This window comes from Lissotriton vulgaris, chromosome 3_2, assembly GCF_964263255.1.
Source record: "Lissotriton vulgaris chromosome 3_2, aLisVul1.2, whole genome shotgun sequence".
NCBI classification, from domain to species: domain Eukaryota; kingdom Metazoa; phylum Chordata; class Amphibia; order Caudata; family Salamandridae; genus Lissotriton; species Lissotriton vulgaris.
The window spans coordinates 284,167,180-284,193,538 of NC_141690.1; the positions used below are offsets into that span (position 1 = coordinate 284,167,180).

Genomic DNA, 26,359 nt, shown 5'->3' on the forward strand with positions numbered 1-26,359 from the left:
AGAGTCCATCCTCAGACCCATGCGCTGTTCTGGCGAGAAAGCTTTATTTAGACAGCGCCCAACATTCATTGGCTGCATGCAAACAAAGATGGCGGTGTGTCTCTCACATGTAGTGACTGTCTGCACAGCGGCATCCGTGGAGGTCGTCCGCCATCACTCCAGAGGCTTCCAGTTGGCCATGCTCCATGCGGAATGACCCATCTCACTGTGCCAAAGCACTGATGACAATGCACACCTCAATCTGCATTGGACAGGAACAATGTTTGTTTCTCTGTAGTGTCCTGTGATGCAGTATCATAATATTAAATGCCGTGTGTCACTTATGAACATATTCTCTATATTTTTATTTTGGCGGTCACTGGCGCTTGACTGGACCTTGGAATGTGAAGGGCTCTGCTAATGCCACGCTTGATTTTTACAGTTCGCCTGTGGTCCCCGGCGGCTGGTGTTCTCATCTCCATCCTTAGTCCCTTTGCTAACCTGAGACGGTGCAGCAGGGAATGAATGCTCGGCTTCTCCCAACTACCTCTTGATGTTAAAACCCGCTCGAAGGGTCAGGAGTTAGATTCTTAATCCTGGATGCCAAACCCTCAGCCCCTCCCACCAAACACTGTGTCCTGAGATTGTTCATAAAGAAACATCCTTTTCGAAATGGAATCCTGAGAGGTCGGGCTGGCGGCATCAGGCCAGAGGTTGTCCAGAAACCTTGCTCGAAACCCACAATTTCAGGTCCTCAAGGCTGGGATCTGGCGCTCTTGTTAAGTGTCCACGTCACTTGTCTGGAGAAGGCCTCGTGTCCGTCCTGCAGGCATCGGCAGCATCAGGCCTCGTTCCTTGTCCCCAGCTGTGGAATGAGGGATCCGTCGTCCAGCAAGTCTAGGGAATCGTCTTCTGAAAAACACAAGCACACACAGCTTACTTCACAGGGTAAAAAATAGCACAACAGCTTCATTAATAGTGGAGGGTGTAACTTGCGTAATTTGCTGTGGCGTAAATAGGCGTAAACACTGCAAGATTCTGTACAATTACATGAGAAGAACAGTTCGGTATTTATCACTATTTTCAAAGCGCAGAAAGGAAAGGGGGGCCGCTTGGCACCCACGCACGTATGGCGGGCCCGGCCTGCCCCCTCCCCTGGATCCTCGGTGGTGGGGCGTGCCCCCCCCCTTCCTGCCGCATCTTGATGACGCGGCTAGGGGGGGGGCACCCCACCACCGATTGGTCAGGCCCCCTATAGTTGAGGGGGGGGGGGGCCAGGAGGGGGTGGGACAGCGCGTGCTGGTCTGCCCCCAAGATCAGGGAGCTTAAAAGGCCTGGAGAGCGCGGGACCCTGCGAACCTGAAACAGCAACGCAGCATCCAAAATCTCATTACTGCCTGAAGGCAAACGCCGGCAGATACGCAAAACTCACCGCTGCCCTGATGGCATAATAGCCTCGGCAAGCACCTAAAACCCGCTAACTGCACGATGGCATTATAGCCGCGGCAGGCACCCAAACCTCAACACTAACAGAAGGTTCTAGATGGACAAAGACGAGACTCTCTGAGGAAACATGCTGACAATTCTGCAAACACTACTGACCGCTACCCGCGGCCCATCACTGAGCTGACCATGTGATACAACCTCAACTGTGACAAAGCGTCACAAACCAATAAGACAACCTAAACAGCGACTACAAAATTCCAAACGAATATGGAGTAATGAGGCTATTGCCTCGGTATCCAAAAACTCACCACTGTCAGAAGGTATCTGACAGGAGAAGACCAGAATCAGGGCGGAGGCGCCCTCTTGTCCTGCGCTCTCCAGACTCGCTCCGTGCCCCTAGCGAGGGGTGGATTAATTTGTTGTTCTTTTCCCTAGCTGCAGGTTTAGCGGACCGTCGGAAGACAGGAGAGGCTTCGGGGATTCCAGCTGCGGCGGCATCGTTTTTACTACAGGCGACGAACGCGGACCGTCGGAAGACAGGGAGCGGGTCAAGAGGTTGCGGTGTCTCCAGCTGCGGCGGCATCGGTGTATCGGAGCTGAGCTTCGTGAATCGGGGAGCGTGGGGGACGGAGCAGAGTTGGTACGGTAATCTGCTGTGATCGGCAAGGTGCTCCAAGGCAGGTAGCGCATAGGCAGTGACGTACCGGGCGGAGGCCCATTCTCACATGGTAAGGGGCCGAGCACATTACTGCAGCGTGGGTCCTGTTTGTTTGTGTCGTGCATTGGCATTGGGGCAAGAATTATAAAAGCGGAGGGGTAGTGTTTGGTACGAGGCATTGGCATTGGGCATTGCACTAAGATTACCCCCCCCCCCACTGTCTTAACATCGGAGGGGCTATCGAGGCTAATTAGCATCATCTACACGCATAAGCTAAAAGGGATTAGCAACAATGTGCCACTGTAATACAGGTTAGGATCAACAGGCGAAGCAGGGTGGACCCTGGTTAGTACTTGGAGGGGAGACCAAAGCTGTACGCTCGGAATTTGTTCCGTTGATTTAATTACACTCTTATAATTCAGCAAGTATTTAAAGACTGTTTGCAGTGGTGGGGACAAGGGTGGTCGGCCCTGGTGAGTACACGGAGGGGTGACCATTTGTTAACGCTTCCTGTTGGTTGATCTACACGGCGCTAATACCATTTTATGCCCAGCAAGGGGTTTTATTTTAAAACTTTAATTCCCAGGGCCGTAGTGGAATAGGACAGGTAAAGATAGTGGGTATTTAATATTGCATTGTCCTAAGAACAGGGTGCGGAGCAAAGGCTGGGAGTTTTTTGCAACTACGCGGTCCATTGTCTCGAGAAGCCAGTACTGTGTGGTGACTTTCCTTTCATCGTAGGCCTGCATTCGGGGACCACTGCGGACAGAGCTGCTGGAGAGTGCCTCGGTGGACATCGCTATCTGAGGACACCGGCAGGCCTGCATTTCACTGCTTCTGTCGGGCCGCCGGGCTAGAGTGCGCTCGCCCAATCACCCAGGCTAGCTGGTGTGTTCCGGTCACAGTTGTGTGGTGCTTACGGCAAGCCTGTGAGCCTCCAACACTGTACAGGTACAAGGCACATCGTGCCCATTGGTGACATTGAGTGTAGCTGTTCACTGACAAAGGTAAATAATGTCAAGGAGGCGCGGCGCTAACCATATTCACATGGAGCGCATGCTGCATGCCATGATGCGCAGGATGTCCGCAATGGACAGGAGAATGGGAACGGTGGCCCAGTTGGGAAGGAGCGTGGCGGAGCTGAGTCAAAGGTTAGATGACCAGGCAGGACCGTCTGGGAGACCCAAGCGAGTCATAGTGCCCCTTCAGCCCAGGGGTGAATTGGATGGTTTGCCCAAAAGGGGCAGGGCCAAGAGGAGTAATGGGCGGGCTCCCAAGGTACGGGTGGCTGACATACACACTCCGCCAGAACAACCTATTACACCGGTGGCACCGGCTCCAGACACACCACCAACGCCATTGAATTTAGCGTCTGGGGGGGCCCGGGAGGAATTACGGTGGTACCGGTCCCGGTGCCCACCATTGAACAGAGCACCTCGGTCTTTGCACCCCCAGGGTAGCACAGGTGCCCCTTGAGCTGGCGGCACAGATAGCGGTAGTACTCCCTTGGCTGGGAATACGGGGGTGTTACCTTCTGCTGAGGATCCTGCCGTAGAGGCGCAAAAGTTGGTTGCAAAAAAATCATGTTGGCTAGAGGGGGTGAAGGTGTTTCAGCTGCCACAATTTCTCCTCAGGCCTCAGGTTCAGGCTGCGGCGTGGGACGAGACAAGAATGATGCACCAACAAAAATCGCCGATGGTGGTAAGGAGGTGGCTTTGCCGGTATTCGGGACAGGTACAATACAGTCTAGGAGAGAAAACCTGGCCCAGCATGTGTCACAGGGGGTGAAGGACTTGATTTGGGAAGGCAAATATATCAATATCTTTTCGACCTTAATAGATAGCAGGGAAATGGAGTATGCAAAGTCACAGAAAGAATGGATGTTTCCTAGTGAATGGTGGACTCAGTTGGCCAAATTCAGGACAGAGGAGACATTAATTAATTGGATTACAGCCTTCGTGTTATCGGAGTAGGATCACAACTTTCTGCGATCAGCACCGGGGGGATGGGTGGAAAGAGTATGGCATAGCGTTCAGGAAAGCTAGGGAATTTGACCTATCATTATCTTGGGATAGGGTTGATTCCATCTCGTGATATGGCCAGTTTGCAGGTGGGCAGGCTGCAAGACCAGGCACAAGCTGGGAAAAAGGGTGCCCCAACAAATCCTAGCAGCCCTTTCGGCCGGCGCAGGTTGGAGATGCGGCAGGAAGGGACAGAAACAGTGGGGAGCGCAAGGGCGTGTGTTGGGATTTTAACAGAAGGAAATGTACCAGGGCAGCAGGCACGTGTAAGTTCAAACATGCATGTTACATATGTGGCCGCCCTTCCCACCCAGAAACTGCTTGCCACTCCAAAGGTAACACCTCGGGCAACAGGGGAAGAAAGAAACAGGCATAGGGAGGGAGGCCTGCTGGTCACTCACTCACCAATTGATGTGCTGGCTATGATCCCTTGGCTTAACAGGTACACAGACCATGCCTCTGCGAGGCTGCTGCAGGAAGGTTTCTCACAGGGTTTTAGGATCCCAGCGGTGGGGTATACCGGGACACCAGAGTGTAGAAATCAACTGTCGGTTAGACACAACCCAATGGTAGTGGCAACAAAAATTGACAAACAGTTACGCCTGGGAAGGATAGCGGGCCCATTTGATGTAATACCTGAACCTGATTTTGTTTGCTCTCCCCTTGGGGTGGTCCCAAAGAAAGAAAAGGGTGAGTATAGACTCATTCACAACCTCTCAGCACCTAGGGGGGCCTCATTAAATGATGCAATCGACGAGGGTATTTGTAGTGTCATGTATACATCCTTCGACCAAGCGGTGGAGATGTTGAGGTTTCTTGGGCCTGGGGCTTAAATGGCAAAATCATACATAGAATCTGCTTTCCGCTTGCTGCCAGTCCACCCCCTTGATCAACATCTGCTAGGTTTTTCCTTTCAAAGCAAATTCTATATGGATAAGTGTATGCCCATGGGTTGCTCTGTGTCATGTGCCTACTTTGAGACTTTCAGTTCCTTCCTAGAATGGGTTTTGAGGCAGACAACTGGTCACCGGCATGTCATGCACTACCTTGATGACTTTCTTTTGCTGGGTGCGGCGGGCTCACAGGAGTGTGCATGGGCATTGCAGGAATTTTGCGTGCTCATGCGGGCTTTTGGGGTCCCATTGGCACCAGGAAAAACGGTGGGGCCATCGACATGCTTGGAATTTTTAGGCATTGAATTGGACTCAGTTGAGGGTTGCTTCAGGTTACCCAAGGAAAAGATCGTGAAATTCAGGGCTGCCCTGCAACAATGTTTGGCTAAGGAGAAAGTGATGCTACAGCAACTCCAGCGGACTGTGGGTCAGCTGAATTTCGCGCTGAGAGTAATACTTATGGCACGCCCTTTTTCCCACTCCATCGCGCAGGCCATGAAGGGACTGCGGGAGAGACACCATCACACTAGACTGTCAGTCGAGGTTCGCCAGGACATGCGTATATGGATGTCATTTCTGGAGGATTTCAACGGCAGAGTGGTGTGGTGCGGCCCCCCCACTACATCTGCAGAGTTAGGTTTATGGACCAATGCTGCAGGTAGTGTGCGTTTTGGTGCCATACTTGGAAACAAGTGGGTGTCACAACAGTGGCTGGCTTGGTGGGGAGAAAGCGGTTTAACAGCAAACATCGGCTTTTTGGAGCTGTTTCCAATCTGGGTTGCTTTAACGGTCTGGCCTGAACATTTGCGCAATCAATCTGTGATCTTCTGGTCAGACAACATGACCGTAGTTGATTGTATTAATCAGCAGGCGGTGCGGTGTAAGTTCATACTCCGGAGATTGTGCTGAGATGCTTGAAGCTAAATGTACAGTTTAGGGCGAAGCATGTACCTGGGGTTTTGAATAACGCAGCTAACGCACTCTCTCGCTTGAAGATGCAGGTATTCAGGGAACATCTACCATCTGCAGAGGCCACACCGGCACACTTCCCAGCAACACTTTGGCAAATTGGTGCCCCCGACTACAGAACCTCGTGGCAGCCAGCCTAGCTCTCAGGACCAGGACGGCTTACGAAGGGGTGTTTATGTCTTATTGCTGTTTTCTGGGCCAGGACTGGGAGGCTAAATGGGTCTAAGAGGCAAACTTTACCTTGTACATGGACACACTGCACAGAATGGGTCGCTCAGCGGCGACAGCTAGCAGACACAAGGCAGCGGTTTCTTTCTTCGCACAGCTAAAGGGGGCCAAGGATCCCACAGACAGTTTCATAGTGCGAAAGGCATTGAGGGGGTGGCGGCGCCTACAGGCGAATACCGCTGACTCCAGACAACCAATAGGCCTGGAGCGGCTGGCAGGGTTATTGGAGGCCTTGTCTGACACTTGTAGCTCCCCGGGTGAGGTCCTCCTGTTTAAAGCAGCATTTTCTTTGGCATTTTATGGCGCTCTACGAGTGAGCGAACTGGTGGCTAGCAACAAGGGGGACACGCTAGGGAGTCTACGACTCAACAAAACAAAGATAATGGCGGATAGAATTTTGGTAACCATAGTGAAATCAAAAACAGATCAGGAGGCCCGGGGAGATAGCTTGGTGCTCCACCGGGAGCGGAATAATCCTTGCTGCCCTGTGTCTCACGTGGAGGCATTCATCAGACAACGGGGGCGGAGCAGGGGGAGCATTGTTGATGCATGCAGACGGTACCCCATTGACCAGGTTTCAGTTCAAGAGAGTGTTGGCAATGGCAATCAGCAAGGCGGGTTTGAACCCTAAGGATTTTGGAACACATTCATTCAGGATAGGAGCGGCCACTGAAGCAACAGCGAGAGGGTTACATGCTAGGAGTATAAAGAGGATTGGGAGATGGGCTTCCAATAGCTACAAACGGTATGTGCGGCTGCACATGTTGTAAGGTGCAAATAAACCACCTGACGCCTGCCTTGTTGTTTATTTATGTTTCAGTTTCTGGAGCCTGTGACGCAGGGCGGGAACTGGTACCGGGTCAGCAACAGCATCCATCATCGGCACGACGAAAGCAAGAAGACAGAGGAAAGACACAAGTTGTATGGATTGTTGGGCATTCTTATGTTACCCGTGCTAAATCCGTTTTCCTTGCAGGTGAATGTAGACGGAGGGCGGAGCAGGGGGGTTTCAAGGTTTCCTTCCATGGGAGGGGGGGCTCTGCCTCAGCCAGTTTAGGGGGTTCTTTGTAGAATTACTTGGCAAACACACCCGCCGCCCTCAGTAGTTATCATACACCTGGGGGGTAATGATTTGGTAAAACTGGGCAGGAGGGTCCTGGTTGAAGAAACTATCTCTTTGGTGGGTTGGCTCGCAAAGACCTGTCCAGGCTGCACCATAGTGTGGTCTCAGTTGATTCAGCGACTGCAGTGGAGGGGGGGGGGACTCTGTTAAGGCGTTGAATCACTCGGTAGATCAACAACAAGATAGAGAAACGATTTCGAACACCAGAAATTGCAGAGTATTCCACATGGGTGCATCGGGGGGACCAGTTCTACTTGGTGATGGGGTTCACTCACTTGACTGAATCAAGCAATGAATTATTAACGAAGAATATGTTGGCATGGTTGGAGGGTTTTAGGGAGGTGAAGTAACAACATCACAGGTGAAGGGACTCAGATGGTGGAAAAGGACAAGTCAATCACCTGTAAGGTAGGGTTATAAGGGCCTTCAAGGATAGATGAGGAAACAGGCCAACAGTCATGGGAATCGTTTATTGATTAGAGAAAGTAAATTATCTGTAAAACGGGGAACAATGAGAAAAAGGGGGTGAATAAGGAAATGTAATTCATCTGTGGTGACTGGTACGAGCTGATGTACAGGGAAAAGTAATTCACCTGCACACTGGGGTGTTGGGGATAAAGTGATCGATAATCAGAAATAATTCACCTGGAACATCTGGGTGCTGGGAATAAAGTGCTGGATACGAAAAATGAAATCACATGGAACACTGGGGTGTCAGAGATAAAGGGGTTGATAAGCAAAAAAAATTCACCTGCAATGCTGGGGTGTTGGGGATAAAGTGATTGATAATCAAAAGTAATGCACATGAAACAGTTGAGTGCTTGGGATAAAGTCATCAATAGGCATAAGTCATTCACCTGCAATGCCGGGGTGTTGGGGCTAAAGTGTTCGATAAGCAAAAATAAATCACCTGTAACGCCGATGATAAAGTGATCGATAAGCAATAGTAAATCACCTGTAATGCCGGGGTGCTAGGGATAAAGTGATCGAAAAGCAAAAGCAATTCACCAGTAACGAAGGAGTGTCAATGATTAAGTGATCGATAAGCAAAGGTAATTCAGCTGTAGGACTGCGATGATGGCAATAAAGCATCGAAAGAGGAAAAGTATTTGGCACTGGCTGTATTTCTTGATATAGGGATACAGATTTAAATTTCTGGATGTGAAACATTTATAAATCTTTGAGAACACAAGGAGGCACTGATGTAAGGACATGTCTGTAATTATTGGGAAACATCCTGAACAACAACTCCAGAGCAATGATTTCTGGAGGCAAGCATGCCGAACCACAACTTGCCCGAACAGCGACTTAGCCATAACCACGCATGCGGGTGGTTCAGGCTAAGTTGGTCTAGAATTCGGGATGAGCGGAATTGAGAGGAGCGTCGGACAAGTAAGAGGGTTTCAGGGGGGGAGGGTTCATGTTATTTTTTAGGGGGCGGGGGTTAGTGTTAGTTTTTACGGGTGTCGAAGGGGTTTGGGGTGTTTTCTAGGAGGTAGGGGTGTACTTAGGACTGAGGGAAGAGGAAAGGGGGCGGTAAACTTAGCCACTGATAGGCATTTACCCAGCATGCTTTTACCACAAAAAGTTTTGGTAAAGGAATGCGTGGTTAAGACACTTTCGTCTAGAGATTGCGTTGTTAAGGTAGGCATTGTTGAGGAACTCGCTGTTACGTCATACAATCGTAACTATTCCTACAAACATAAACCAGAACCTGAGAATTCTCTTTAAACCAACATTTTCTCTCTGTTTCAGTGAATGTTTATGTCAGATGAGTTCAAACCTCGTCTGTTCTCATCACTGGCAGTGGAGGCGGTAAGAGGATTTTTCAGAGGCCTCAGGTTAAAACACCCTGTGCCGGTGTCACACGGTTTGCTTTGGCATCGAGTAGTGTTTACAGCAGTGAGTTAAGAGGAGGTTGCAGTCCTCACCAAACCTCTCGATGCTACTTCTATCCTGTCAGGTTCCACGGTGGGGACCAGTCTCGAGCACTGCCTAGAGACGTTTCTGTAATTGAGTAAACTACAGTTCCCATGATTCCAGGTCCTGCGCGCGACGCCTGTGCCGATGACGTCACACGCGGAAGCTACAACACTGATCGGGAAACAACAGCGCCTGCCGTTGATTATGCTTACTTCCGAAGACGGTGAGGTTTCGTCCCTCGAGGTTCCAGCGTATCCTTTTGGTGGGTTCTGTTGGCGAGTAAGTCCTGGAGTGTTCCGCTCGAGTCCTTGGCTCGCTGTTTCGGAGCTCTATTTTCAAGTCCAGAGGAGTCCTCGGCTGAGGCTCCGCTCTCGAGTCTCCATGAGGCTCGGTTTCTGGTAAAGGCTATCCTTGGCTAAATCGCTGTACCTTTCACCTGGAAGAGCCTATACTTACCTGGGAGATTCCTTCCCGGATCCGTGCTTATGACTGTTTTTCCGTGTTTATGCTTTCAGTGATAGAAGAAAGTAAGACTCCTTGCCAAATATCCCTCTGGAGTAAGGGATATTTGGATTATAATTCATCTGGTGACTTTGTGCGCTTATATAGCACTCAACCAAGACTATTGGGTTGAGATTCATTCTGAAGAAGTATTCAGCATTCTTTGTTTTAGGTGTTCTAGCCTATGTAAGAAAACCAGGACATATTCCTATGTCGTTGCAAGGTCTGGTAAGATAACCAGGTGTTGTATAAGTTAGGCATCGGACACTAACTTTTATCTTCATTTCGTTTGCTTTGTACAACAGAGGCATATGAGCTTCGCCTGGCTGGCTACATACCATTTGTCCTCTGTTGAAGCCATTTTGGAATTTTGCATAGGTACGTTTAAGAACACATATGTGATTAGAACTTGAGCAGTGATCAGAGTGATGACATTATGGTTCTTGTGTTTTAGATCTGTATTTCAAGGTCAACTATTCTGATTGCCAGGCAAAGCCAACCTTATCCGCTCTCCAGGTATATAGCCTTCAGATCAAAAGGCGGGTGGGGTTGTGTCTGGTATTACCTACCTGTGTTCAATAATACTAAGTGTGTGCTTGACTCATGGTGCCTTGTTCTCGTTTCAGCTTCCCCTCCCTGCAGTTCCCTTCCTACCCTTCCTGATATCCCTCACTTGACCATTCCTGTGTGTCTGTTCTCATTCAGACCCAGAGGCTGTCGAGAGGTGGAACCCATAGAGCATCGTACGATCCTGAGGACACCTGGACCTGACATATCCACGTCCAGTCAGTGTGGACTTGGCACACTTGTAAGAGGTCCTCAATCACGACAAATATCTTAATGGAGGGTCTAAGGGATAATTTTATAGACCAGCAGGGTGAATATCCCCTATTACAAGTATACTCAATACAGAACACCCTGGGTCTTCTACAGAAGAGTGAGAGAGGAGTGAGTCAACCAAATGAAGCAACCACTAGGGTACCAGTCTTCCGAGTGGGAGCGAAACGTTAATTGTCAATCTAAGCCAACGCGTCTTGACAACAGAGGAGACCCAGGTTCTAGAGAAAGGACTTGGATTTGTGCCTACACATAAAGGCGATGCTTTCGAGACCAGACTCGAGTTGGCTGCTTTCTTTCGGAAAATTAGACTGCGTGCCTTTTTCAAAGATGAAACGACCAAGGATGATGACCAAACCAAGGATAAGAATACCGGTTTACGTAATAAGTCAACATTCAATCCACCACAAAGTCTCACTCCACCTGAAGTTCTGACTTTCGAGAGAGCAGTACTCAATGATACGGAACGGATCTTCCACACTACCCATCAACAATACAATAATCTCTCAAAACGTGAACACCTAGCACTATCAACTCTGTCTAATGACAAGTCCATTGTCATCAAACCCGCCGACAAGGGGGGGGCAACTGTGATCCTTGATATAGACACATACGACAATGAGTGTAAGAGACAACTGAGCAATAAGAAATTCTATCGTCCTCTAAAAATGGACCCCACGCATAGACTCAGCGTTGGTATTAAGAGAATGGTAGAAGAAGCTAAAGAGGAGGATTGGATTACCGATCAAGAGGCAGCATATTTGGTTACCACACACCCGGTGGTTCCTTATTTTTATATCTTACCAAAGATACATAAAGGAGTTACACCCCCACCTGGAAGGCCCATTATTTCAGGGATAGGCTCCTTATTGGAACCCCTGTCGACATTTGTTGATTTTTTTCTTAAACCTCTAGTAAAACTAATGCCAACATACATTCAGGACACCAAAGATCTACTACGTCTACTAACGGCCATGGAGTATGATGAGGACCAAGACTTCCTTGTGTCTTTCGACGTAGAGTCCTTATACACATGTATACCTCAGGATGAGACTCTCTCTGTGATAGAAACCCTCCTGCTACAGACTGATTTGGATAGCAAGACTCCGGTCAGGTTCATTATGGCATGTGCATCTATAGCCATGAAAGAGAACTTTTTCCAGTTTGATAAAGACCTGTTTCTCCAAGTATCTGGTACATCCATGGGCAGTGTTTTTGCTCCTTCGCTGGCGAACCTTTATGTTCATCACTTTGAGCAGACCCATGTATTGTGTAACACTAATCCATTTCTGAACCATATTGTGACTTGGAAACGTTACATAGATGACGTTCTAGTCATCTGGAGAGGAACAGCTGAGAGTATAAAAGAATTTCACCATTGGTTGAACCATCGGAATCAATTCCTGAATTTTACCTGTGAATTCTCTAAGAAAAATTTCCCATTTCTGGACGTTAACATCTACTCTCAGAATGGGCATCTGAGTACTGAACTATATAGAAAACCAATGGCGAGGAACTCATTATTACATTTTCAGAGTTATCATCCCCAGGCACTTCGCGAAAATCTGCCCTTTGGACAGTTTCTGAGAGTTCGGCGGAACTGCTCTGACAGTGCGAAATACAAAGAACATGCAACAGCTCTCTCTGTACAATTGCAAGAACGGCAGTATCCGAAGAAAACAATCAAAACCTCATTGAAAAGAGCGTCCAATAATAATAGAGACGCTCTACTGGAGCCCAGATTACCACCTAATGATGGAACAGATACACAGAGGATGACATGTGTAACCACCTTCTCAGGACATTCAAATGCTGTGAAGAAGAGTATTCTAAAACATTGGAAGATTCTGGAAATCGGAGGGAAGACATTACCCCCTCCGCTTTTTGCATTCAAAAGGAGTATGAATGTCAAAGATCGGTTGGTACATACAAGACCACGTGAACCCAAGAAGGATCTCATGGAACCGGGAATATGGGGATTGCCACCTGTGACAGGTCATTTCCCGTGTGGCAATTGCTCTGTTTGCCCACTGACAAGTCATACTACTGAGGTAGACATAGGGACAGTGAGGCCCTGGACCCTAAATAAACACACTAATTGCAACACCGAGAGGGTCATCTACCTCATTACTTGTCCCTGTAAAAAGAGATATATAGGGATGACATCTAGAAAGATCAAGGTGAGAATCTCCGAACACCGGAGCACTATTCGGTGTAAGAAGAGTGCCACCAAATTAACCAATCACTACATAGAGGCGGGACATTCGGATACAGAATTACACTGGGTGATTCTAGAGAAACCATTTATCCCCACTCATATCACGGATATTCAAAAATTTCTCCTACAACGTGAACAGCGCTGGGTGTTCCGATTACATACAGATGTAGATGGGCTCAATGAAGAAATCCCGTGGCTGGCATTACAATAAATAAAACCACCATATCGCAGATAATACACTTTCTGTATACATCCATGTGGCATTTGAGTAAAATCAACTGTTCTCATATAGCAACCTCCTGGGTGCAACATGGCCAGGCTCTGATTGGGTCATTTGCCCCCATGCTGGGGAGTAACAATCCCAGAAGTTACTGAGAACAATTACCCTATGAAATAACACCTTTTGTAGGGAGGCATTCTAAAACTCACTGCATACTATTGAGGCTGTCCTGGTTGAAAATCTCCACCAGACACTTGAATGTACATAACACACACCAGATACTTTAATGTACACAAAACATATCACTCATCTTATTTGTGATAAATATCATGATTCACCGGAATCTCCACACACCAGAATGAAAATGAGTGAAGCTAATGGGTATGTACCCTAGGATGAGGATTTCATAAGTGTTAATGAACACCTTTTAGTGAGAATAACCTGTGCTTAATATTCTGCACATACTCCACCAGAAACTTGATACCGATATAGAGCATCTTAAAGCATGTGGGTATAGTGACACGAACTCGGGCATGCTTAGAACTACATTTAACCCACAGAGCATGTCCGTTCGAGAGTGTCTGGGGCCGGGCGCATGCGCAATCGGGGCCGGGCACACCAGATGTAGTGTTTGTCGCCGCGCGCATGCGCGGGAACAACGTAGTATTGCAGGCACATCCCTGGACGCCCGTGGGAGGAGGACCACGCGGCGAGCCGGCTAATCTACCTTAAAAACAGTGCAGATGAGAACGTCGGTACCTCCGGTCATTACTCCTCACGGCCCGGGGTACCGACGGACAGGTGAGTCTCTTCACAAGAGATGCCTAGACTTTTCGGATTCAAATAGATGAACGCTGGTTCAGCAGTGGGAACTAGATACCCCACTTGAGAGCCCATTTGAGACCTAGCCGAGTCTTAGTATCTCCGTTTTTCAACCAAGATTTTTTGCTTTGATAACAACTTAGCCAAGACCTAGCCCTTGCTATATCTCTCTGTGTTTAATTAAAGTTATTTGCTCTAATTTCAAGAGCATACTGCTTTATTCACTTGCTTTATTCAATCAAACAGCATGTTAGACAGAGAGGATTACATTTAAAGGGGTAAAATAGACAATATGTAAGAATACCACATGACACCCCGTGATTAATGAGGGATGAGATTTATGACAGGTACCCCTTGTGGACTATACCTGACGCGCTGTACCTTTAATTGGCCCTAGCCAGGGGCGAGTGTAGTAAATATAAGACATTCTGGTCGTGATGCAGATACATCACTGACTATATTCCTTTTTTTGTCCTTGTTTTAGAGCGGGGCCCCCTTCCCTGAGTAGTGCACCAGGTAGAGGTGAGGGCGACACCCAAGTGTTCTGGGTAAGTGATAGACCTCTTTTGAGTATCACCACACAAGTAGAAATACGTAAGCGTCAATTGACGCAAGCACAGAGTGAGTATGAGTGAGTGTAATTTATGGAGTACTGTTTGGCACATAGATGATGTTTCTTATCTATTACAGGTTCCGGTTAATGTATCCTTACCCATTCAATCTGGACATTACCGGTGGAGTATTTGTATATAAATTTCACACTATTATAATTTTCACTTTTTGTAGCAGCAGCTGTACTTATTTATAGCTTGGTCCTGAAGAATGCCCCGATACAATTTGATCCTAGTGAGGGCAGAAACATGTTGACCTTTCACACTGCTTGACGTCTTGTAAATAACAAGCGTCAGCACTCTGCTTTTTAGTAATGGCAAGGGGGCTTGCGGAATAAAATTGTTATAAGCACTCCTAAGTCATTTTTAGAACACCACTTTCTCACTTTATTTTGCGCTGCACATTTCACATCCTTTACCTATACCTCTTTGATCCTCTCACTTTCTAAGTGAGTCTCTGGATGTGAGTAAGTACTATGTAGGGTGACCAGCTAACCCATAGTCTTCCTCTTAGTCAAGGTTTTTTCCGATCAATCCCTAGATCGGTTTTCCTTGATGGGATGATACCTAAACCCAGATGATGAGACATCACATTGGGTGATTGATGGGTCTTGGTAGAAGGACGTTTCGCTCCCACTCGGAAGACTGGTACCCTAGTGGTTGCTTCATTTGGTTGACTCACTCCTCTCTCACTCTTCTGTAGAAGACCCAGGGTGTTCTGTATTGAGTACACTTGTAAGAGGTCTCACAAAACACTGGCAGTAAAAACAGACGGGTGTCACCATCGGTGAGATGGGCCAACTTTAGAAATAGCTGTAGTAATACTACTACTACTACTAATAATATTAATAATAATGATAATAATAATAATAACAATATTAATAATAATATTCTGTCTCTCTATTGGCATTGTTGAAAAACCAACACATAATTAATAATTGCTGCCATTCACTCAATGCACTGTATTATCTTAAAAGTCTTTGGGGATCCTGTGTGTGTCTGTTGAGGGAAGAACACTAATAAGTCAAGTGTCTGATTAAAGTAAACATCAGACCTACCCATTTTTAATAAAGATGGCTGCCACATCAGCCCCACTTTACTTACAAAGAAACTTGTGAAGGAATAATCCACTGACAGAACCTGTGAATATTTTGCTGACCTTGCAAGCTGCGATCACGGCAACAAAAGTGACTTTCCAAGGAAGAAACTGGGGGCGGATTTACTAAGATTTTGCTTTGGGGTTGCTGTACTCTTGTGGCACAGCACCAACAGGAAATCCTTTTCTTTATTTACTAAGCCATGCAGAGCCACTTTGCTTACATTGCGTGGTTTGTCAAATACAATGTAAGGCAAGGTGGAAAACATCCTTTACCTTGCGGTGAGTACACCGCGATGCAGTTCAAACGCAGCCGTTACAACGCAAGTTGTTACATCGACTTGCGATGGATGGCGCTATAACCTAAGGAATAGTAAGATTTACTATTCCAACACCTTCCCTACTGCACGTTGACTGGTGTTGAAATAGTAAATCATACTAATCCTAAGTCCAGCTTCCTCCAGTGCAAGTCGTAACGACTTGCGTTGTAAAAACTGCGATGTAACATAGCGTGATCATTTTGATCGTATTGTTACATCACATATTTGGCACGGCAGCGCTCCGCGTTCCCTTGCGTTGGGCGGACTGTGGGTGTTTCCACGCATCCGCCCATGGATTCTGGCGCAGTCTCAGATTTACAAAGACTTGTAAACCCCGGAATACCCCCCCCCCCCCCAAAAGGCTTTCCCAGGGAGGCGTGACGAGGATAAATATATTTATTTCTCCTCGTTATTTCCTCTTTTCACAGGTACTACATACATTCTGCAGCTCACATAGAAAGAGGAAAACCCTGTTGAGGATTGTTTTTCTGCAGGAAGGCGTCCCGACCTGCACAAATGCAACCCTGTCTGTAACGGAGGCTCCCGTGCAGCATGGTTCAAGGGCCGGCATTGGCGCTAGGCGGGGCACGGTGCCCCACCGCCAGGAGACGCAGAAATGCATCGCACCTTTGTTGATATTGTGCATTTCTGCCTTCTTTTTTTCACGCAATGCAGCGCATCAACCGTGCTTGCGCTGTGTGAACAGTGAGTGAATCTGTCCCATGAATACACTTTACACTCCAGCGCCCGCAATCACCAAGAAGGCAGACTCGTTCAATATCGGGTCAGGGCGCTTCTTAATTGACCTTTTGGTTATGAAATATTGAAATTAATTTCTTTAGGGGACAACTGCCTGATCATGAAAAGGTCAGTCTTTCCTTCTTGAGGGTTTAATCAAGCACAGTGCCAACGTTTTATGACCGGTCTTCTCCAGCATTCCCTGTTCCAGTGCCTTCGACATTTGCGCCTCTTCGATGCATTGGTTATGGAAGCGGCTGCGTCCAGTGGTGTAGCCAGTACTCAGTCTGTCTCACCCCACTCCATCCCAGTAACCTTTCAGCCATGAGGCAAGAAAGTGGGGAGCTGATGGGACTGGTGGCTGCGCTCCCATTCATGTGATGGGGAGCCGTGGGTTCACCTCAATTTTATGGACTGGTAGACGTGCTCAGATCCATGAGATGGGGGGCTTGGATGTAACCCCAATGTTATGCTAGCATTACTTTTAACTTAATCTCTCTTTATTGATATCAGTCGTTCCTTATAATTATTATTTTTATTTGCGGGGTATTGCATTGCTGTTTGACATATCTTTCTTTAAATATTACAGTTCCCTTATTGTATTATTCTTATTGTATTATTATTTTTATTGGAAGGAAGGGGGTGTTTTGGGTTTGCATTAGAATTAGAACAGTTGATTCTAGAATTCACCCAGGGAAGAGTCCAGGTTTGTAGAGTCGAGACCCGGAGCTGCCCTGGGACCGTTGCTAAATCCAGATCCTGAGTAAACATATCCTCACTTACCTCTTGGACTATCCTTGGCGTGAGGGAACAGACACACTACCGACAGCTCGAGTACAGCGGTGTACTGTGGTGGCCGTACCATGTAGAAGCTACTAGTATTAAGGGTGAGAGAGGTGAGCCTGAGCTTCCTCACCACATATGGAAGTAGTGAGAGAGGCCGAAAGCGTAGGTAGATATCCCTGACCAATTCATCCATAGTGCACTGCCCTGTGACTGGTGAATCAAGGAGGCGAAGTGCCAGCATTTTACGTTCTCTGCTCTTGCAAAGAGATCTACGTCTGGCTTTCCCCAAACTTGGAAGTACTGCTGAAGGACTCATGGGTGGAGTTCCCACTCATGGACTTGTTGCTGCGTCCTTCCTAAAAGGTCCACAAACGTTGTTGTCTGCTCCTGAATGTGATGTTGCATTGCCCATTCATATGCCCTGTGTAAGCTGAGCTGGCAGAAGAGACTGCGTGCCTCCCTGTTTCTGTTTGTAACGCATTGCTTGCATATTGTCTGTCTTTATGAGGACCTCTTAGTGGTGAATGTATGAAAGGAAGGCCTTGAGCTTCAGCTGGATCGCCAGGAGATCTAAATGTTGATGTGGGGGGTCCTCTGTTGAGCAGTCTATACTCCCTGGACAGTGTGCGCCCCATCCCGTGAGTGATGTGTCTGTGGTAATGAGAGCGGGTCCATGAAAGCCCTCACCTGCAACAGGTTGTTGCTGTTCGACCACTGCAGGGAATGATTAATTGTGAGCCGAATCAACGGTGAACCCCCCAGACTGAACCCCTCTGACCACTGTGTCGCCAGATACCTCTATAAGGGGCACATGTATAGCCTCACATGAGGAACAATGGCTGTGCAAGAGGCCATCATGCCTACGAGGCACATTACAGTCTGGACTGGCAGGGGACGATGTGGCTGAAAAAGAGGCACTTGGTTCTGGAGATTAAGAACCCTCTGGGGATTGGCGTTGGCGTAGGCGTTGGCTGTGACAGAGTTGAGAACCGCACCCTGATAGGCTTCTACCAGCAGTGCTTCCAGATGAGACTTTGAGGATTTTTAGTGAATTCCAATCTGTGGAGCGGGGTGATGGTAGCTTGTGTATCCTTTACACATTTTTCACTTTCTGCACTCTTTATCAGCCAATCATCTCGACAGGGGAAGATACGAATGCCCTGTCTTCGCAAGTAAGCCACTACTACTACAAGATATTTTAGGAATACCCTTGGAGCTGACTCAGAAGGGCAGTTGAAGGAAAGGATCTGCTTCTATGGGCACCCCCACTTTTTGCTGGTGTCATGCTGTTTCTGACTCGTCGGACTGGGATCCTGCTAATCAGGACCCCAGCCTCTGTGCGTTCTCCCTTAAATTACTCCAGATTGGTTACTGGTGTGCCCTTAGAAGTCCCTTGTATACGGTATCCAGGTATCCAAGGCATAGGTACCTCAGGGGTCTCCCATGGGCTGAAGCATGCATTATGCCACCCAAACTGTAACTACAGGCCTGCCATTGAAGCCTGCGTCAGCTGGTGCTAGCCCCAATTACAAAAGATATAGGTTTACCTATATCTAGGTTCACTGCACTTAAAACCTATAAGTCACCCCTAAGGCATTCTTGAAGGTAGGGTGCTCTGTTCTAAGTGTGAGGGCATACCTGCATGAGCAGGACACCCCTATAACCTTCGGAGTCCATTCTCCTGGGTTGTCAGTATATCGGCCATTACGATATATAGAGGGGCCATGCGTCATTACGCGATGACCATCTCTAAACTGGCTGTAATGAACCCTGTCATCTTTGGTATCAAACATGTTAGAACCAGTACAAGATAGGAGAGGCCCTGCCGTAAATAAAAGGGCCCTCTACTAGGGTCCTGAGAATTTGGTTACCTTAATGGACCAGAGAGCGATGCCAAGAGATACAGTCACAACAATAGAATAGAGTCCATTTTTCTCTTTATTTATTTATTTTCTTTTTTATCTTTTTAAGTTCACACAGTGGTAGATTAATTTGGTCTTAGGTAAGCATATTCAACACTTTTATCATACAAAATAAAAATTCATAAAAAATTCATAACTCAATGTGAAGTCCCACACAGAACCACACATACCTCATCAATCTTCACTCAAACCTCAGTCATGCAACATCATTCATACTTCATAGCTCTAATTAAAAAACAAATCATGGTACACAAATGCCTGAATAGAAGGTCAGGTGGAAATACACTTTAAATACAGGAGGGCTAAATCTGCTGGTAAAAAGGGCTGATCCAAGAGATGACTCTTAGTCAGTTGCCAAGGCATGTTGGTTCTTCCGATGGACACCGGCCCTTTAGCTCTCGTCATCCAGCGTGGGAAAGCTCCCGCATGGCTTCTGGTCTTCCTCAGCTTAGCCTGGTCCTCACAACTGCAGCTCCAATGTCACTGTCATCTCTCCGGCAACACTTGACATCGGTGGGCATTTATCTCCTGTGCCTCCTGGTCACTCCTGAGTGGCATAGACTCCGCCCCCTCTGCTTGCACATACTTCTCAATATGTCTCCACCTTTGCGTTCCACCGGGAACTTTCACCTTCTGCAACAGCAGCATCTTCCTGACGTCCTCCACTCAGTTAGACTTTAGTTTCCGATGACATTTCACACCTGTGCACCCGGCTTACCTGGGGCAGGTATCCTGGTTCCTGGGGTATCCACAGGTGGGGTGGCTCATCAGCCTTCTGTCTTCCACTGGGTTTCTTCAGGGTCCACTGGGAAGGGTCCTTCTTTTTTAAAATAGCAAACGCAACTTAACCGTTGACTTGTATTGAGCTGCGGTATTGTACCCACTCTGCACATGGCCTCCGTGGGGTTCGTGGTTACTTAACTCGGGTGGGCCCTTGGGTCCCTGGCACTTTTACATCTTCTGGGTATAGTCTTGAATTAAGTCATGGTTCGTATACCACTATTTTAGTATATGGTTTGGTCTCCCCCTGTATATCTCCGGGCAGGATATATTTGTATGTGTTAGTGAGTGTCTTAAAATAAATACTTATTTTTATAACTACACTGTGTGGTTCTTTTTCAGTTAACCTATACCATAAGATTAAGTCCTGGTAAAACAAGCTGCTTTGCACTCCTTCTGGACTAAGCCTGAAGGCTGCTCTCCACAGCTACCACTTGGAGAGCTTTCTAAGGTTGTCTGAGACCACACAAATCATCATAAGGGTTGTTTGGATTAGGGCAGGGTGCTACACATACATAAGTGTACACCATATACTAAGCCAGCCTCCTACAGCAGTTCTTTGAATTGATAATGACGGTCACTTACTACAAGCCTCAGATATTTGAGGTGAGCAGGATGGATGGGAATGTGGAAGTGTGCAGATTTGAGGTCGAGGGCTGTCATGAACTCACCTTCCTATAAAAGTGGCATAACATTTGTAGGGTGACTTTATGGAAATGTTCCAATAGAACATATAGTTTGGGAGCCCTGTGGTCTAGCATAGGCCTTAGTGTCTTATTCTTTTTTTGCAATTCAGATGTCCATGGAATGCACTCCTCTGCCTCGATACTGCTTCGGAACAGGCTCGACCGCCCCTTTGTTAAAAGTGACTTTCCTTCAAACTTCAGAAGTTATAAATGTTGTGCACTGAGGAAGTGTCTGTGTGGAGGTCTGTGTGGTGGGGTTGATAATATTTCAAGACAACATCCATGCTGTACTAGTGAAAGCACCTATGGGTAGGAGGTGATGTCTGTCCAATTTGTCTGGAACGCATTAAGTCTGCTCTCGACAGGAGTTGAGTGGTCAGAGGCACGTGAGTAGTGGAGCGCTGTTGTCTTGTGTATCTCTGCCATTCTCTCTGGCTCCATTTCCTCTGAGTGACTCATTGCTAAACCTTTGTCTCCTTGCGGATGGTAAGCCTGCAGTTGTCATTGGTAGGTTTACCCTTGGTCTGAGGTGCCTAATTTTACCTCTTCCTCTTCCCTCCTGCTTCCAAAAGGTCTGGCCTGGGACAGCTGTTTGTAGTGCACCCATTGCCTTTGCCTTTTTCCGTGCCATTTTAAATTTTTTCTAATGTTTTATCAGCCTGAGGGCCGAGCCAATGTTTCGCATCAAAAGTTACATTCAGTAGGAGCTGTTGCACCTCCTGTTTAAACTGAAGATACGCACCCACGCAGGATTGGCCCCTCTTGCCGAAGTGTCGGCTGCATCAAGTGCACACCTGATGGTTGCCTTAGAGATAAGCGTCCCTTCATTTACCAGATCCTCACCTTTTGTCTTATCCTCATCTGAAAGATGCTGAAGGTTATCTTCCATCTTGTCGTCCCACTGCGCTTGCTTGTATATCGAGAGCAGCCCCACAGAGTTGGCGATCGGCCTGTGATCCGCGTTGCCTACCACCATCCTCTCCCTCAGCATCAGTCCTCTTGCTCTTTGCCTGGAGAAGCAGCATCTCCTGTTGCTTGTGCTGCCGCCGGTTTCCATGTCGTAGACACCACTAAGGAATTGGGGGATGGGTGCCCCTAACGTAAAGGGCCTAGGGGTGATGGCTGGTATTTCCTCTGTACACTAAGAGAAAGTACCCTACTTTTTACAGGATCCTTAAAAATGCATGTAGGCAGTTTTAGGATAGACTTTATCACAGGTACACACTGAAGTGATCTTTCCGTTTTGGATAAAGTCTCCATAAAAAAGTCCTCCTCTTCAGGGGGACATACATATCTACCTTGTGGAATGCTGCAGCTCTTTGAAGAACACTATAGTAACTAGGGGTGTCATCTGGCGGGGATGGCGGGGAATGGGTACTAAATCTGGGTCTCCTGTGGGTCAACATTACAGTCCTCCCAAGGATGATCAGTGCTGCGGATAATCTGTAGGCTCTCACAAATCATCTTTTGGGGATAAGGATCTGCGCTCCCTGAAGTTGGATGTGTAGGAGGGAGTGATGTAAGTGGATGTGCTGGTGAGCTGTGTGGTAATGGAGGCGGTGCTGGACTGGCGCCTTTTGTTGACTATATGTCTCTTTGGTGGTGGGAACTTCAAAGCTCCTCAAACTCTAGCTTCTTCTTTTTAGGAGTACTAAGTTTCCCAGTCTTGGGGTCAATAGTCTGCAGACTCTTTGTTGAGGACCTGATGCATCTTTTTCTAAATTGAACCCTCTTCTTCCTCGTCAGCATGGTCTATTCGGGCTGACTTTGCTTTAAGCTCTGAAATGTCCTTGTGAGGGCTTTTCATTTCAACCATCCATGCGATGACTGGTCATTTGAAGCAGAGGGTTCTGATGGCAGTTGTTTTGACGCCAGAGGTTTAGATGCTGAAGACGTTAACGCTGGTGGCGCTGAAGCTGTGGGGCAGCCGGAGGTCTGCGACTGCAACACCTCAGCACCCTGCTTTGACTTGTGGCTAGAACCCCGATCGGGATTGAGGTGTCTCTTGTCCATTCTCTGCTTTGAAGCCTTGACTTGTGTGGACTGGAACCACTTGGTTACGGAGCACCAAGACCTCTCTGGTACACTGGGCTGCTGGGCCAATCCGCTCTAGGGCGCGGCTCTATAAAGTCTTGCACCTGTGCTTTAAGTGTTAGTGCCGAAGGGCAAACGGTGCTCACGACCCATGGTGTAGTCTTCGGCCCCAAGGTTGTCTCAGGGCCCTTACGGAAAGAGATCGATGACTGACCATTGTCATTGCTGCCTCCAGTGGCGATTTTGAAGTCTCCGAAGGCGAGGGTTGGCTACCTACCAGCTCGGGTCCCTCTTCATTGGCGCTGATGATTTCCTCTCCGTCCGATACCTCGAGCTCAGCTGTGGTCTACATTCTATGAGGAAGTCGTTGTGCCCGACGGCATCTCAAAGTCTTTTTTGAGGAGTACTGCTGGCATCCACACAGTCGTGGTTGTTGTGCTTGCAGGAAAGACAGAAGTTACAGACCAGAGCTTCGCCAACAGAAAGGACTGTGTAGTTGGCATCAGAAGTGATAAGAGAATACAATATTGAACACATGAGCTCTCTTACCTGCCGGGTACTCATACGCAGCTATCATGCGAGCTTTGGGAGTAGATTCCAGCCCCGCCTAGAACAGAAGAGCGACTGTCAGTCCGAGTGATCCCTACTGGCATGTCATTCCTCTCTAGGACACTACATCTGCGCTCCTACTACCAAAGCTGTGGCATCTTCGACTCATCTTACAAACCACAAGTCATCAGCGAAATACTGACAACTCCACACGGAAACTCACTCACACTCTACATCAACTGCGCCCTCCGTACCTCAACCACGGTAGATGCCACCCAACCTATTCTAACTTGTCTACCTTCATTACCAGCCTACTCTACCCCACCAGATGCTAATGCAATTTACCACAACATTCAACACCTTAGTATACATATCAGAAACACACCCTACCTCATCCACTCTACAGTACCTTAATGTACTGGAGGCTGTCCTACCACATTAGTACAATACGCCATGACAGCCTGCTGACTTATGATTCAACCACACAACCCTTCTGTGCTCTGTCCAGATCTATACAATCACCTCCCCGCACACTCCTACACAACCATCTCACCACACTTTACCTTTCACAGCTTAACTATAACACTCACAACAGATTATAACACACCTACAGTACCCCGTCCCAATCCTTGACCACACCAAACCGCACTCCACCCCATATATCACCCCATCCACACAGCCACTATTTTCAGCCTCACACTTTCCCACGTCACACCACATAATTGTGCACCACCCTCAGTCACCCCACTTTACAACTCTTACCCTGGTCCACTCCACCACACTCTGCCCTATGGATATAGGTATCCCGCGCTACACTTTGTCAGCTGCAGTCAGACAAAACCCACATGCAGTTGTCATCATAAATCCAGCGGACATGGGCTGCAGCCCCCATAGCATCTATTTCTTTCCCTTTTCGTCCATCTATATAAGATGACTGCTCATGGACAGAGTTTGCTTATCCAATGGTTTCTGATATACTCTCTGCATGCCCTGCACTCACGTACTTTGGCACTTGTGTATGTTCACACACAAACCAACTGACATACATAGATCAAAGGAAGGCAAAACCTTCACATGCCCATCAAATTGAGTTGAAAGCCGGAGGTAAATCAACAGTTCATTCTATTTTACTGGCTTTGTGCCCTCTTCCAAGTAAGATACCTGCTTCCCTTCTTCGTCCTGAATCGTTTGCTGCTGCGGCATCTCTTCTTCCTCCTGCCCTCCGATGCCGTTGAGCCTCGCGCCATTCACCTGAATCCCCCCCATTGTGTAAGGGGCGTCTGCATGAGGAGCACTGGGGTCCTGGCAGGCCAGAGGTGCCCCTGCACCTGAAAGGGCGGAAAAAGAAACATTCTGACTACTACTGATGAGCAGCCTGGAGAAGCAGAGCTATGGAAGTAACAGTGGTGACCCAACATGAATCCAATCTGTTATGGGGTTAAACCCCCACGGAACAGACCCGCTCAGGCCACTGCAATGATTCTCTCCAGTTACCATGGCTCTTGGGGGGACATCCATAACTCTTTAGGTCTCAGTACATTTTACAACACACATAATACCCCTCCACATAAACTGGCTTGTACCTCACTGGAAGGACGGGAGGGCAAATATCTACGTTCACTTACCACTGTCCGCGCGGACTGTGGGGAAAAATATCATACTGGGGTTGAATGTCCTTTATTCCCTGGTATTCATGTACCCTCAAGTGCAGACACAAACTTCACACAAAGATTTAAAATATTTAGAAATAAAAGTGGCTACTACGGCTACTGTCATCAGCTGCTGCTAGTGTGAGAAATGTTGACCCAGTGGAACGGGCACCCAGTTCAGTGCTGGTTATTTATTGTTGTAGTTTTAAAAGTAGGGGACAAGGCCACGCCAGGCACCGCAACACCTTATAGAGAAGCAGACAAACTTTATCTGGCATCAATGAGGAAATTATCAGGGTGGATTAACAAACTAGGTACCCGGCTGATAGAACCAAACGAGCATAAGGAAAGTGAGTGCATGGGACAAGGTAAGAATGATGCAAGCCAGAGTGACCTGCTTAAGAACACACTGGAACGGACAGGACATTAAAACTACATTGAAAATAGTGTGCGAAAATAAGAGTAAGGTTGCGGAGTCATCGGAGAAGAAAGTAATCAGGACTAAGGATAGCTTTGGAGCAGAATATCTGTGAAGCAAGAAGAAGATGCTGTGGTTTGCTGAGATGATTCACTCTCTGAGAAGAGTTGAAGAAAGATGAGCTGTTTCTTGAAGGATGGAGTCTCAAAGATGCGTAAGGCGCGGCTACCCGCAGATAAAGGCAGGGTTTGTGTCAGATTGTCTGGAATGCCCACCAGAACAGCCTTCTGGATAAGAGAGGCCAGTTTATTGGTTCTTCTGACTTTGATCAGAAGCTATTGCAGCGTAATGAGAATGGGCCGAATGCCGTCACGTTTAGCAGCCGCCTGGAGCGGGCTGTAGGCGCCCAACATGGCTTGTAGGAGTGCCCATAGTAAGAGGATATTCCATGAATGGGGATAACAAAGGACTGGCTCATGTTTGTGAAGTCTTATTCCAGAATGTAGAATTTGATCCCTTGGATAAATCTCTCTGCGCTTGGGCAATGCTAGCCTCCTAATACATTCCAGTAAATTAACTCTACTCTCAAGAAAGACACGAGGAATTCAGCATATTCAGCGATGGAGGCTGCGTTTCGAGGATGGATGGGGGTTTTCAAGGATGTTCATTCAAGGTGGGTCTCGACAGGATCAGCAGAAATACAGGTTTAGCAGGATTGGCTTGGAGGTGTTGTTGGGTCATCTCAATAAATATTGAATTATTTGGGTGAAAGAGAAATGTAATCAAGGAAGAAATCTGAAGCCACAGCTGAGTGCCATGGTGTAGAGATGGTAGAACATACCTGAACGGTTGAGCAGAGTCCGTCCGGTGGGGCCTCTTGTAGAGAATGGGAAGAGAGGCTTAAAATAAAAGTGGCCTGAGGGAACCTTTGT

At 47.6% G+C, this 26,359-nt stretch overlaps 1 protein-coding gene across 1 annotated transcript in view; it reads right to left on the minus strand.

Annotated features, from left to right (window-relative positions):
* Positions 1-340: 340 nt before the first annotated feature.
* Positions 341-26,359, minus strand: part of LOC147725699 (uncharacterized) — a 483,091-nt gene continuing 457,072 nt past the window's right edge. Inside the window, exons 12-14 of the mRNA XM_086964378.1 lie at positions 24,522-24,688; positions 23,361-23,418; positions 341-891 (exon numbers count right to left, since the gene is read on the minus strand). Coding sequence (XP_086820504.1) covers positions 821-891; positions 23,361-23,418; positions 24,522-24,688 — 296 coding nt within the window. The 3' untranslated portion in view covers positions 341-820. The remainder of the gene's footprint in view (positions 892-23,360; positions 23,419-24,521; positions 24,689-26,359) is intronic.